Below are 13541 nucleotides of genomic sequence, written 5' to 3' on the forward strand. Positions count from 1 at the left end.
GGGGGGGGGGGCGGATACCAACTTGTTGGGTTTCCTTTTGTACTCCTGGTTAAGTAAATCTACAGTTTAAATTATTCATTATACTGTACAGTCATTTCTCTCATTTGGGGGAGTGAGTTTTATAGGGGATAAAGAACTGGCTCTAAATGACACTGATTAGTGAAGTCATTTCCTCTCTATCTCAAGAGTAGAACCTCATTCTTGATGGTGCGGGATGGAGAGAGTATCACTGAAAACCTCAAGTGTAGTCTAATAACATTCCAGGGCCTGTGAAGGCACATAGTGAGCCTGCAAGAGGGGGACATGACTCTTCCACTTATGTGACTTGAGAAACAGAATATTTTTCTTATCTTGGGAACTAGGCTATCATGACTGTGGACCCACATGAACAGGGACTGTAATCAAGTATGACAGTTTGCTTTTAAGACTCAGTGCTGGTTTTCACTGTTGGGTGACTTGAAAGTAAGCTGGCCACCTGCTTAATGTCTGTCCTGCTCCTGCTGACCATAGTTCTCACATTTGAAAAGAACCTGAGAGTAGCCTCCAGTTTTGCGCTCTGGCACCAGGAGCCTAACTAAGCATTTCCTTCAGTTGTGCGTGGTTATTGCGTGACTTGTTAGACTGGGGCTGGAAGGGCCTCCTCGTGACCAAATGTCATGGGGCCATTTCGTTCAGTAATCCAACCTAATTGTGTTTTACGGACAGCAAACATTTCTTCTGTTCATTTCCATTTCCAGAAATGCTGCAGTTGACTCCCCCATGAACTCTGTCCCTTGGGCTTCACCTATGTGTATGTAGTTGGCACTTTTGCCTGTGCTGAATGGAGACAAATGATACATGATCTTTCCTTGTCCCCTGCTGTGTTCTTCCTAATAACTCATTGACCAGCCTCTAGGGCAGGAATAGCTTAAGAACTTAAGTATATGATTTTTTTTCATAAAATTTATATTTTTAAAATTTTAGTTCTGTGGTATTCTTATTATGAAGGGATCTTTTAAAACCTGTGTTTAACAGGTAGTTTTAACATGTGTAATAATACCATAGTGTTTGTGTTTGTAAGTTGACTTTATTGTAAAAATTAACCAATTTTCTTTAGTTTTAATAAATGTTTGAGTGTCATGGCACTGTGCTGTGTACCAAAAGTGAATTGAATGCTTTGCCTTCCTGTGAGGAGTCTAATAGGACAGAGACTAACTACACTAACAGAATTTAGATATCATAAGTACAGTTAGTACTGAGGAAAGTGTGTGTGTGTGTAGTGTGTAGCAAGTATTAGGTTGAATAGAAGGCAAACACCAGTACTTTCCAGGCAACACAATGATTGGAATGATATGCTTCAGCCAGCTGAGTTGCTGTGTGATATAGCTGCATGCATCAGAATCCTCTCCCATCTGTTTTTCCTTTTTGAGAATATGATGATTAATGACTTAATCTTTAAAGTTTAAGCCATGGTCGATGGCAGATTGTACCACACTATTAAATCCTTGTCACTTTTTTGTCATTTGCCCTGCATCTTGAATGGGACTGTTTTATCTTGATGGATCTTTTTCTGCTCTCAGCCCCAGCTTCTCTATATGTGCTTGCTCTTCAGATTTTTGTATCATACTGTCTTCACAATTTGTGCTTAGTTCCTGAAGCTGTAACCGTCGATTAAGTTCACCAATGAACTCTATTTAGAGTGTAATTTACTGCCTGTCACAGATGTGGTCTGGATGGATAATGAATGAAAGCAGAGCGCATTGTGAGTCAGCAGTTTGGAGATGGTGTTCTGAAGTTAGTTCACATGTATTTCAGATTGCTTCCAAGTATGATCACCAGGCGGAAGAGGATCTTCGCAATTGGATAGAAGAGGTGACAGGCATGAGCATTGGCACCAACTTCCAGCTGGGCCTAAAGGATGGCATCATACTCTGCGAGTAAGTTAGACCTCCAGGAGTCCACTTCTCTTCTGGTCCTTTCTGCAGGCTTTGGTCTGACCCTGCTTCCTCCTGGTCCAGGGTGTCAAATCTTGTTATTCTGAGAATGTGTTTAATGTTTTTGCTTTACTGATATTAAGGGAGCCAGTGTAATATTCCAGTCCTTGTTTATGTGTGGCCAGTAAGGTGACTTATATTTTTGTTTCTAGACTTATAAACAAGCTACAGCCAGGCTCCGTGAAGAAGGTCAACGAGTCCTCCTTAAATTGGCCTCAGGTAACAGCCAAACTAGCACTCTCTTGTCCTGGTTGGTTTCTCTTTATGTAGAAGAAAACTTCAGGGTTTTTTTTGTTGTTGTTGTTGTTGTTGCTTTATTTTTTATTACAATTTTAAAATAGAGATATTAGCAGAAATTTATGCATGTGGCTGTATTTATTTATGCAATTTAAATAAGGGTTTCCATTATTACTTATTGAACTGGTTCTAATATCAGTAGTGTTTAACTTAGAAGTTTTCCTATATTCAATGTGTATGCATTTAGAAAGGATTTGACACAACTTACACAGAGAAATACAATCTAGACCATAAGAATAAGTGAAGGAGAAAGCAAGGCATTTAACATAACTACTGACTGACTACAGAATACTGTGTCAGACATGATCTCAACTCATGAATGTACATGTAACATTGGAAATTTATTTGATCCGTGTATGTTTTGAGATGAGAGAACAGGAGATTAGTAGCCATATTGATTGATTGATTGGTACCAGGGATTGACTCTAGGGGTGCTTAACCACTGAGCCACATCCCTAGCCCTTTTTATTTTGAGACAGGGTCTCACTAAGTTGCTTAGGGACTCAGCCTCCTGAACCACTTAGTACAGGTACGTGCCACCATACCTGGCATTATGTAACTTTTAACAAAGAAAATTCCAGGTCTGAATAGCTTTGACAGAAGTCTTAAAAATATGTAAGGAAGATTTTGCCATTAGAAGCCTTAAAAATATTAAACCATCATATAACTCCTTTTCCAGAGAGAGAGAGAGGGAGCGAGAGAGAACACTATGCTTAGTATGTATGTGGTTAAGAATACTTGCCAAGTAGCTTTCTGTCTGGCATCTTCTAACTAGTCATAGACTTAGGATTTCTTTTCTTTTTCTTTTTTTTTTTTATTTTAGGTGCTGGTTATTGAACACAGGGCCATGTGCATGCTAGGCAAGTGCTGTACCAATGAGTTATATCCCCAGCCATTTTAATTTATTTAGAGACAATGTCTCACCAAGTGCCTCAACCTCCTGAGTAGCTGGGATTACAGGAGTGAGCTATTGTACCTGGCAATAACAGGATTTTTAAAATGTTAACATTTAGTTCTAAAAGATATCTTGCTCTTCTTCTTTGTAGTTGGAGAATATTGGCAACTTTATTAAAGCTATTCAGGCATATGGTATGAAGCCACATGACATTTTTGAAGCAAATGATCTTTTTGAGAATGGAAACATGACCCAGGTTCAGACTACACTGGTGGCTTTAGCAGGTCTGGTACGTACATGACTTTCAATGTTCATTTAAAAAAGAATCCCCCATACATTGGTGATGAATTGCATCATTGTACTCCCTTGGGGGTTCAGACCAGGTGGAGAGGGGCTGTCTCTTCTGTAACTGTTAGCTTTATGGAATGCTGCTGACATCAGCTGCCTTATACTAGATAGGTTAATTAGAGCCCTTGGGGATCAGAGGGGACAGTGCAGCTGAATAGTCTTACATATGTTTCTCACCTTCGGTTTGGTCTCACAAAAATGAAGCCTGTGTCTGTGGACATATCATTTTTTGTAAAATGTAAGACATATCATTTCTATAAAACATTGCCAGCAAAATATCTGAGGGTTGCTTCTCAGTACTATATTTCTGCCTAGGCTAAAACAAAAGGATTCCATACATCCATTGATATTGGAGTTAAGTATGCAGAAAAACAAACAAGGCGTTTTGATGAAGGGAAGTTAAAGGCTGGCCAGAGTGTGATTGGTTTGCAGGTAAGTGAAGTGGTGTTGCTTTTGAGTTACTTACTTGTTCAATGCCATTAATCCTTGCTGTGCAAAAGTTAAATCTCTCATAAGTAAAGCCTAGATAGAAGTACTATAATGTGGATTTCTGGGATGTAATGTGTTTAAACAATTTATATCTCTTTAAAGTCTATGAGACAGTGATGATGGTGTTTAAAGAAACTTAAGGTATGTCATCTGACTTGAAAATGGTGTCTCTAGGAAAAGAATTTTTTTCCTGAACATATTATTATTTTTAAGAAAATGTACTTTTTTAATTCCTAAATATTATCAGCCAAATGAAGCAATTTTACAAAACCTTAATGCCAGAGTCATTTATTTACCCTAGTAAAGCATACAGCAACTAAGCCCTGTTATTGGTTTAATTCTTGGTAAATACTTGGTTAAGATGTCTTTTTTCTCATCACATTGTCCCCTGAGTGTCACAGAAACAACATTGCCTAAGTACTATGGGCTTCACTCTCTCATACCTGCTGAATGCACTGCCCAATTGAATCTATGTGAGGTGGATTTAGTTTTATAAAGTATATAAGTGTTGGGAAATTGGAACCTCAATTTCTAAATAGTATAATAGTAGGTTAAATTATAACTCCATAAAGGAGCTTGTAATGTAAAAATACACTTGTGTTTGACAAATAGCCTAAGGAAAAGAAATTAGGTTATAAAATACTATGATCAGTGTGGCTTTTTTTTAATTAAAAAGTGTGCATGCATATTCTTGTATGTAAATGTGTGTGCTTATTGTATGCATCGCTACAAATATATACACAGACACCTCCCTGCCTTTTTTTAGAAAAGCTAAAAGTCATTCACAAATTACAGCAAATGCGTGGATGGTAGTATTACAATAATATTTTTTTCCTTTTCCGTTTTGCTAATATATATTTTCTGAATCTTTTCTAATGAATGGGTTTTACTTTTAGTGATAAAGGTTTTCTTTATTCAGTATTATTTTTAAGGTGTGGGGGGGGAACGGTAGAAACTTGTTTCCAGCCAGTAGAACAGGGTGTACTGGTTGGTCCTGAAGCCATATAGTTCTGTGTGGAGAAGTTAATTATTGTTCCTCTGAACTTGGTAGAGTTAGGATTCCTCATTCTGCCTCTTTCCTGCTCTGGCTAGTGTATGAGAGTTGAAGGAGTAAAACGTGATCCCTTTCCCATGAAAATGTTGGCAGTTTTGAAACTTAAAGAAGTACTTGTTAAGCTCCCAGAGACAATGACTGGCATTTGCCTTTCCGTTTTATGTAAACCATAGCTAAAGTAGGAAGGCATATTGCCTGGCCTTTTGTCTGCTTCTGTGACTAAAGCAGATACCCCTTAATTTGGTTATCTGTGCTACAGAGAATAGGAGGAATTTGTTATTCTGCCATTTTAATAACATACATCCTTCAGTGTTTTCATTGTGCAAGTTTATGGTTAATTATGCTATGAAGTTCTAGATACTGTGAATTTTTTGAAAACTTTCTTTTTAAAATTATTAGAAATTTATTTGCAAAAGCATAAAGGAGAGTTTGTATCTACTTGACCAGAGACTAGGCTCAAGAGCTCATCAGTTGTATCTTTTCATCATTGTGTGTGTATCTGTGTGTGTGTGTGGGGGGGGATTGAATCCAGGATCCTTTACATATTAAGCATGCACTCCTATCACTGAGCTACACCCTCAGTCCACTTTCCATCTTTTTAGTACCACAGAATTTTGTGTTTATATTGTGGACTTCTGATAACTAATGCTAATTTTATTTTTAATTTAAAAGATGGGAACCAACAAATGTGCCAGTCAGGCAGGCATGACAGCCTATGGGACTAGGAGGCACCTTTATGATCCCAAAATGCAAACTGACAAACCTTTTGACCAGACCACAATCAGTCTCCAGATGGGCACCAACAAAGGAGCCAGTCAGGTAAGCAATAACTTTTAATACTTATGGCAAAGAGTAAAAAAGGGTTATTTTAAATGAGCACTTGCCTTATTAACTAAAAGCTCAAAGTAGATATATTTGGTATATTTAGAGTGTATGCATCAGGAAAGTATATTTTGCTGGGAAAGCAACATAAAGGGCTTTTACAACAGCAAAGAAAGTATGGTCTGGCTTATGTTTTTTGTTGGCAATTAGAACAGCCAACCTTTCTACCTAACCAGGAGAAAAGAAAAGTTATGTTTATTAGAGTTCTTGCTCAAAAATCCATGTAAAAGATTGCTCATTTAAGTGCTGGCCTTTTGAAGGATCCCTTTTAAGTTGATAGATAAAATTACCTGATATTCTTTCTATTAAGTGCTAATTAGCATTTCTATGAAATGCTGAATAGTTCCTAAAATAGTAATAAAGTAGTTCGTAAATAGTAGATGGGAATGCAGCATAGTGAAAACACCAGCATTCAAACCCCACATCCAAGATAAAGTACTTCCTTGTTAAAAATAAATTACAGCACCTCAGATGATTCCACAAGCAACAAAATCCTCTCTCACTGACCCCAAGATGTGACTTACTTGCCCTAAATGATACATGTCCCACCACAGTTTTTCCTTGCTACCACTCAAGTGTTTGCTTTTTCACCCACTTTACATCTGAAAGTGTGTGCTTAACCTAAATGGGAAACTGAGGTATGAGTTATATTATCCTGAAAAAGATGGGGGCAAGCTGTTTTTGAAGTGCTTGGCTTTTCTGTGATCCAGAGCCATTTGAAGAGACTGAAGTTCTCAAGGTATGCTGAAGCATAGTTTTTGCTGAATGAATTGTAAATGCTAAAAATTGGTAAGCTGGACCAGGGTGTGTGGTCATAATACGCATTCAAATGTGACTTTGAGGTGTGTCAGCATTATGCTTTTGATTTTACATTCTGCTTGTCTTATCCTCTCCTGGGCCCAGAGTAGGTAGTCTTGTTTCCATTTTGCAGATGAGAACCTAAAACTAAAAGTAAGTTAACTTAGTTGAGGCCAATAGCAATACTATAGTAAAGCAAGGATTCAAAGGATAGTCTGAGCTTGTTTGAAAGGCAGTGAATATGGCAATAAAACCGTGATTTGACATCTAGTTTTATCTAGATGTCAAGCTAGCTTTACCTCTGAACCAAATTAAATTTCATAATTTATAAAATATTGACAAGAATAGATTTTAGTTGCCATTTCAACTTTTAATACTATGTTCTGCTACCAGGCGGGGATGTTAGCACCAGGTACCAGAAGAGACATCTACGATCAAAAGCTGACATTACAGCCAGTGGACAACTCGACAATTTCTCTACAGATGGGTACCAACAAAGTTGCTTCCCAGAAAGGCATGAGTGTGTATGGGCTTGGGCGGCAAGTGTATGATCCCAAATACTGTGCTGCTCCGACAGAACCTGTCATTCACAATGGAAGCCAAGGCACGGGAACAAATGGTTCAGAAATCAGTGATAGTGATTATCAGGCAGAATACCCAGATGAGTACCATGGCGAGTATCAAGATGACTACCCCAGAGATTACCAGTATGGTGACCAAGGCATTGATTACTAGATTCTCGTGGAGGAGTTCAGTATTTAGTCCATTGTTTTTATTCAGTGAGAACCAAGCTAGCCTTGAGTAATTTTTATCTTGTCTTCCTAAAACACTATTATGCTTATTGTACCTTTAAAAATAAATAAAAAAAAAAAACAAAAAACTTGCCTTACATACATTCCTTTTTCTGCCTCTTCCCTAAATAGTTGCCTTTTAGTGCTGTAACAGTTAAATCCTACAGCATAACCAATAACTTGCATATGAAGTAAAAAGGAATACTGTGAAAGGGGAGTACTCTTGTACAGCCAGTTCTTTTATTAAAGATCTATACATTTTTACAATCTTACTGTATTTTCAAACAATAGGGAACCTTTTTTTTTACAGTTTAGTGTATCTGGTTTCTACATGGAAGACTTAAGTTCATGCTTATTGCTAAATGTGGTCTTTGCCAACTAAATCTTCTAAGATGCAGCATTTTAGAAATTTACATATCATTGTTTCTACAGTATTGTTTGCTAATTTTTTAAATAAAGTCATGATCAGTGTGCATTTGTGATTATATGTGTACTCATTCTCTTCCTTAAGCTGACAAGATCTTTTCAGAGTGGTGTTTCTAAAGGAGCATGTAAGAAAACGACCTGCAGACATTTAGGTATGGGTGGTGCGGTTGCAAAATCTTCGTTTGTGCCAATGTATCGATGTAGAGTTGCTCTGTTTTCTCCAACTGTATTTATTGCTGCATTTCTCAGCATAAACTTATCCCATTGTATTTTTTATAAATAAATATTTTTTTTGAACATTCATATGAACCACAGGCTGATTATTTTCTGGCTAGCTTCCAGATAGGCAGAGTTAAATTGGGGAAAAAATATTCTCTCCCAGCTGCTGTGATAAGATATTTTAGTTAATCCACATAACACTGCACTCCATGCTTCAGGAGAATGAAGCTTAGAAAAATAAAGGGACCTGCCCATTGCACATAGTAAATGACTGCCAGGAAATATCTGATCTTATTGATTTCACTGTGATTGGCAGACGAAGTTTCATCTTAAATTCAACTTGGAATAATCTTAAAATCATCTTCAGAAATTATGATGGGGGCAGGGGGGAATTTTATTATATCCTAAGGAAAATAAGAAACATTCTGGGTCAGAAACAGGATGTGTTGTTCAATAATAACCAAGGGTTTATAGTCAAACCTAAACCTTCTATCATGACAACAATGAAATGTCAAAATGACAAGAATATAGTCACTAAAGGAAATTGGAAACTCACACTTTCTGACACTGTTCCAGTCAAGTGACTTCTGATAGAACTGGCTGTTAGGCTTGGGGATAAAAAGTGCCTGTCTATTTTTTGCTAAGGCAAATAAGGAGAGGATGTTTTGATGAATCCATAAAAGTGAAGTTTACCTGCTTGTAATTCTTATGACCAAGTTTAATGTTTCTGAGAAACTGCTCTGCAAATCCCTTTCATAAAGGAGACTTCTAAACTAAATTAACTCAGTGCTAACAAGAAAAAAATTGTATTTAATGTAGACCTGATCAGTCAGGCTGTTTCTTGTCATCTTTGAAGAGACATTTAGGGAAGGGAAGGAAGCCCTACATCTTCCTACCTGCCCTGCCAAGTAAATCAGTTTGAGCATCCTCTTAGGAGGGTGATTAATTCTACCTAGTCATGTAACAAATAAAGCTGCTAATCAACATGTTAAGTATTCCTATTTGTTGAAAGCTTTAAAAAGGGAAAACTCTCCCCTAACCCTATCTAAATCTCAGGTGGGGTGCAGATATAAGTAACCCAAAAAATCTTCCTTCAGGCAATTCTCAGGTGGGACTATGGTTGAAAACTGCTTTTCCAGAATGTATGCTAATTTGTAAAAGTGCCTAGTGCTTTTAACCAGCTAAGTTATATCTGGTTAAATTTCTGCCTTGTCTCCTGTGTATGCCCTATTGTAATTAAGAGTTCAAACTTTGGGTTTTTATGTCACTAATAATTATACTCTGAAAATAATCATACTCATTTCCAGGATTAGATGAGTAGGGAAAGGTCCTTCCCTGTATAAGAGCCACATTCCAGAGATTTCTGATAACATTCAGTCTTTAAATTTTTATTTACAGTTAAACCCTCATAAACTCAGATGCATGTTTACATATTGTGCCTTTTTTTTTTTTTTTTTTTTTTTTGGTGTTGGGGATTGAACCCAGGGCCTTGTGCGTGCGAGGCAAGTACTCTACCAACTGAGTTATGTCCCCAGCCCATATAGTGCTTTTTAAATTGATGCATTATAAAAATAGTTTTTCTGTCCTACATGGTACAAAAAAGACTAACTTTTATGGTTACAGTATTGTAATGTGGTCAAACAAAAGCAAAAACAATGAGGAAGAATAGGGTCTATCTTAACTTTTTATTCTGTCAGTGATTCTGAAGGTCACTTCCTCCAGGTACAAATGTCTCCTGGGCTGCTATCTCACAATGGGCCCGAGTTCTGTTCCTTCTTCAGTCCTTAATGAGTCCATGTCTCTCTGAGCCCTTGCAGTGTTAACTCTGTTGATCCTTTTCACAAAATTCTGAAAAACAAAACAGTGAGTGAGACCAGTGGATGTATCTGCACCATTGGTAACCATTTACTAGGTTTCTTGGCCATAAAGCTTGGGGGAACTGAATCCTTAAAATTTTCTCTGTTGAATCAACATATTTTAGGGATAGATTTCAAAGTGACGCCCCACCCCCATACTAGGGACTGAACCCAGGTGAGCTCTTACCAGTGAGCTAAATCCCCACCTCTTTTTTATTTTATTTTTGAGATGGGCTCTCTGACTTGGCTGTGGCTGGCCTCGAATTCTGATCCTGCTGCCTCAGCCTCTCAAGTTTCTGGGATTACAGGTGCTACTGGCCTGGCTCAGAGTGAATGTTTAACTGGAACAGTATAAAATTAGGGAAAGAAGACCAAGCTAGCCTCATACCATCTTCAGAAGCACTTCCTTTAGAGCTCATACAAATAAGTCAAACAAGTAAAAATTATATTTTTATGTGGATTAGGATTGAGATTAATTTAAAACTATAGAAATGCTTGTTAAACTTCAGTGCCTGTAGAACTGAGTGTTTTGAGCACCACTGAAAGCTAACCGGGGTTTAACCTAAGTTTTATGTCAACAGAAGGAAAGAAAATTATTAAAAGGTCACATGACCTTGACAACCGAAAGATGAGGCATTATTCGGTTGTTAAAACATCCCTGTCTACACAGGATAAGGCAAACCAGCAACAACTGTGTTGAAAAGCTGTTGGAAACAGCTGCCTGCTATTTCCAGATATAAGCGGCATGGAAGGGGGAGGTGAGCAGAGGGTGTGCCTTGGTTAATAAAGGGCCTGAGGGCTGCAGATCTGTCAATATTGGCACAGAAGGTGATTAGTCTACATTGGAGCCAGCTCTCCCTAAAGCTCAGTGCATATGATGTGACATTGGGGGATATGCAACTGCTTTAGAAAACCCATCTAAGTTAACTATGTGATAACCATGTAATCTTGGGCAAATAACTAATATTTTTTGTATCCATTGCTACAATAAAGAAAATAAAGAATTTCACTGACTTTGAGAAAAAAAAAAACAATCATTGTTAAACTTCCTAGACTGCCCAAGCGGCCAGTCCACACCATGAACAGGAAAGGTACACGGACTACAGCTGTGTCCAGAATACCTTCTACCCAGGGTCCTTAGGTACTGCTCCTACGAGGAACCTATCCAATCAGTGTTAATTGTTGTCAGCTTCACTTTTCTCTAGGGAGAAGGTTTCAGTAAGGGAGATGGTTTAGCCTTGGAAAGCTGAGCCAAAATCTCAACTCTGGATGGACAGGCTATGGTGGCAGAAGCCCACAGAGCCCTCTGGGTGAGAACTGAGGCTTGATGAGCCTCCTTTGTATGTGAGCCTTTTGAGATTGTGAGGCTGGAGATTTCAACATAACGTGAACCGTTTGCTTACCAAAAAATCTTGGTCCATAAAGTAGGGCTTTTCTGAGGATCCATCATTTGTTTCCAGATCAACAGCAAAACATAGGAAGAGTGCATCCAGCACAGTTTCAAACACAGATAAAAAACTATGAGCGACTAAGTAGGCAAAAAAGGCGACCAGTAACAGGGGAATTGTCCACACCTGGAGCACACGGTTGTAGTTAAATGCCATCAATCCTCCAAAAACGGTGAAACACACCACCAACACCTGTTTGAAATGAGAGTTTGTTGAAAATTATAAATCAATTAGGATAATTTTGTAATGATTTTTTCCCCCAGTTCCAAGTCATCATTTTTGTGTGTGTGATTTGTGTTTAAAGTGAATGGGAGTGGGTTGGAAGATAAATATACCGGCATTTTGTCCATGCCTAATCTTTATGCAGATGTAACAATACCCCAAATTTTTATTCTGGTTTTTCACTTAATATCCCAATAAGCATTTCTACTTATGAGCTTTTTTTATAAAAATAACTTTCAAACTGTGCAACGATCCACTGAGTGGATGCATTGTAATTGAACAAGTTATTAGTTTTACCCCCCACCCCAGGGATTAAAGTGGGTTTTCCAATGCTGGTGTGGAGAGATAATAGGATTATTTCAGGCTTTTATGATATGCAATTATTACATTTCAAGGCATATAATTATAGGCCATGATGTACCTAATTCATTTACTGATGTAATGGAGTCTGTCTAGGGTCCTGTTGTCCCCGGATGATCAAGGATGCCCGAATGCTACTTCACTAAAAAAACCCAAAGAATTGTACACAAGCTCCCGGATTTGATCAGGATGGCAAAACAAACAAAACCCTAAGAATCACCAGATATCACATATTTATTAAAAACTCATGGGTCATTATATATTTCTTATGGAAAATATAAGAAAATAAATTCTAATGTAAAATAGAATGAGTCTATTAAAAAAGATGAGACCTCATTCCTAAAGTTTTTGGAAGTAGTTATAGAAACTATATAACCCACAATCCTACCAAGTCAGCATAATATAAACAGTATTATCCACTTAAATACTATAAGGTTGAGTAGCGTGGCACATGACTGTAATCCCAGCTACTTGGGAGGCTGAGGCAGGAGGATCTCAAGTTTGAGGCCAGCCTTGGAAACTTAATGAGGACCTATCTCAAAAAGGGCTGGGGATATAGCTCATCAGTAGAGTATCCCTGGATTCAATCCCCAGTGCTAAATAAACAAGCACACATACAACTGTAGAGTTCATTGTACGTAGGCTGATTTGAAAGGCATAATTATTTTGTGCTTCTATTGCTATTGTCACATGAAAGGTCTCTGAGGCCTTGCTGAGCTTTAAATATAAATGCAATTAACACCCCTGTGAAAGCCAAGCAAGTTACAACTGGTTACTGACAGGTAACTATGATGGTAACAGAGACATAACCAAATACCACAGAAGCACAAAATCTTAAATGAAGAACACAGTCCCCATATTTTACACTGGCCAGGTTACAACTGGTGACCAAGCCCTTGTTAACTTGTGGGCACTGCTGAAAACCAACGTATTCATGTCACATGTGGAGGGAATGGTTGGAAAATGCACAGACTAGAGAGCTTAGCTTGGGCTAGAGAGGACTGGGCGAGTGTCTGTAGTCAAGAATCTGAACTGTAGTCAAGAGGAAGTGGAATCAGGCAACCTGAGATGCGCAGACCCACTGAGTGAAAATTACATGGAAAGAGACATACTGTGTTGCACAGCAAGAAAAACCTAAGGAAACATTGTGGTCAGGCCATGGGGGCAGGCTTGTGCCATTTTCATAATCATTTCTGTGACTCTTCCCTATAGCTCAGAGCATGGGTTATCATTATGTGATAGATCTGAAAACTGAACTTCTGAGTTGTGAAAGCTTCCAAGCTCAGGGCTCTGTCCTTTGCACCATAAAATTTTGGAGCTCTAAGATGTTCCTTTACTCCACAGACTATGATAAATTCCTTTTTAAAAAATTATTCAGATGACAATAGACATGGAACTTTGGCTCCACTTGTGATATTAATAATCTACCTTATTTATAGAATTATTACTGTTAAATAACGTACAAGTTTCATCAAATCAATAT

General features: G+C 37.9%; 2 protein-coding genes across 6 annotated transcripts in view; one reads left to right on the top strand and one right to left on the bottom strand.

Moving 5' to 3' along the window:
* Cnn3 (calponin 3) overlaps positions 1-8254 on the top strand; it is a 28962-nt gene extending 20708 nt beyond the window's left edge. Inside the window, exons 2-7 of the mRNA XM_015500869.2 lie at positions 1795-1916; positions 2126-2192; positions 3317-3454; positions 3829-3945; positions 5729-5875; positions 7130-8254. Of these exons, the coding sequence (XP_015356355.1) occupies positions 1795-1916; positions 2126-2192; positions 3317-3454; positions 3829-3945; positions 5729-5875; positions 7130-7471 (933 nt within the window). The 3' untranslated portion in view covers positions 7472-8254. The remainder of the gene's footprint in view (positions 1-1794; positions 1917-2125; positions 2193-3316; positions 3455-3828; positions 3946-5728; positions 5876-7129) is intronic.
* Positions 8255-9838: 1584 nt separating this feature from the next.
* Slc44a3 (solute carrier family 44 member 3) overlaps positions 9839-13541 on the bottom strand; it is a 79768-nt gene continuing 76065 nt past the window's right edge. For all 5 annotated transcript variants that reach the window (XM_015500870.2, XM_048814410.1, XM_015500871.2 and 2 more), the window contains 2 exons: positions 11432-11668; positions 9839-10020 (listed from right to left, as the gene is read on the bottom strand). In XM_015500870.2, the coding sequence (XP_015356356.1) occupies positions 9916-10020; positions 11432-11668 (342 nt within the window). In that variant the 3' untranslated portion in view covers positions 9839-9915. The remainder of the gene's footprint in view (positions 10021-11431; positions 11669-13541) is intronic.

The sequence above is a fragment of the Marmota marmota genome, unplaced genomic scaffold, assembly GCF_001458135.2.
Source record: "Marmota marmota marmota unplaced genomic scaffold, marMar, whole genome shotgun sequence".
In the NCBI taxonomy this organism is placed as follows: Eukaryota; Metazoa; Chordata; class Mammalia; order Rodentia; family Sciuridae; genus Marmota; species Marmota marmota.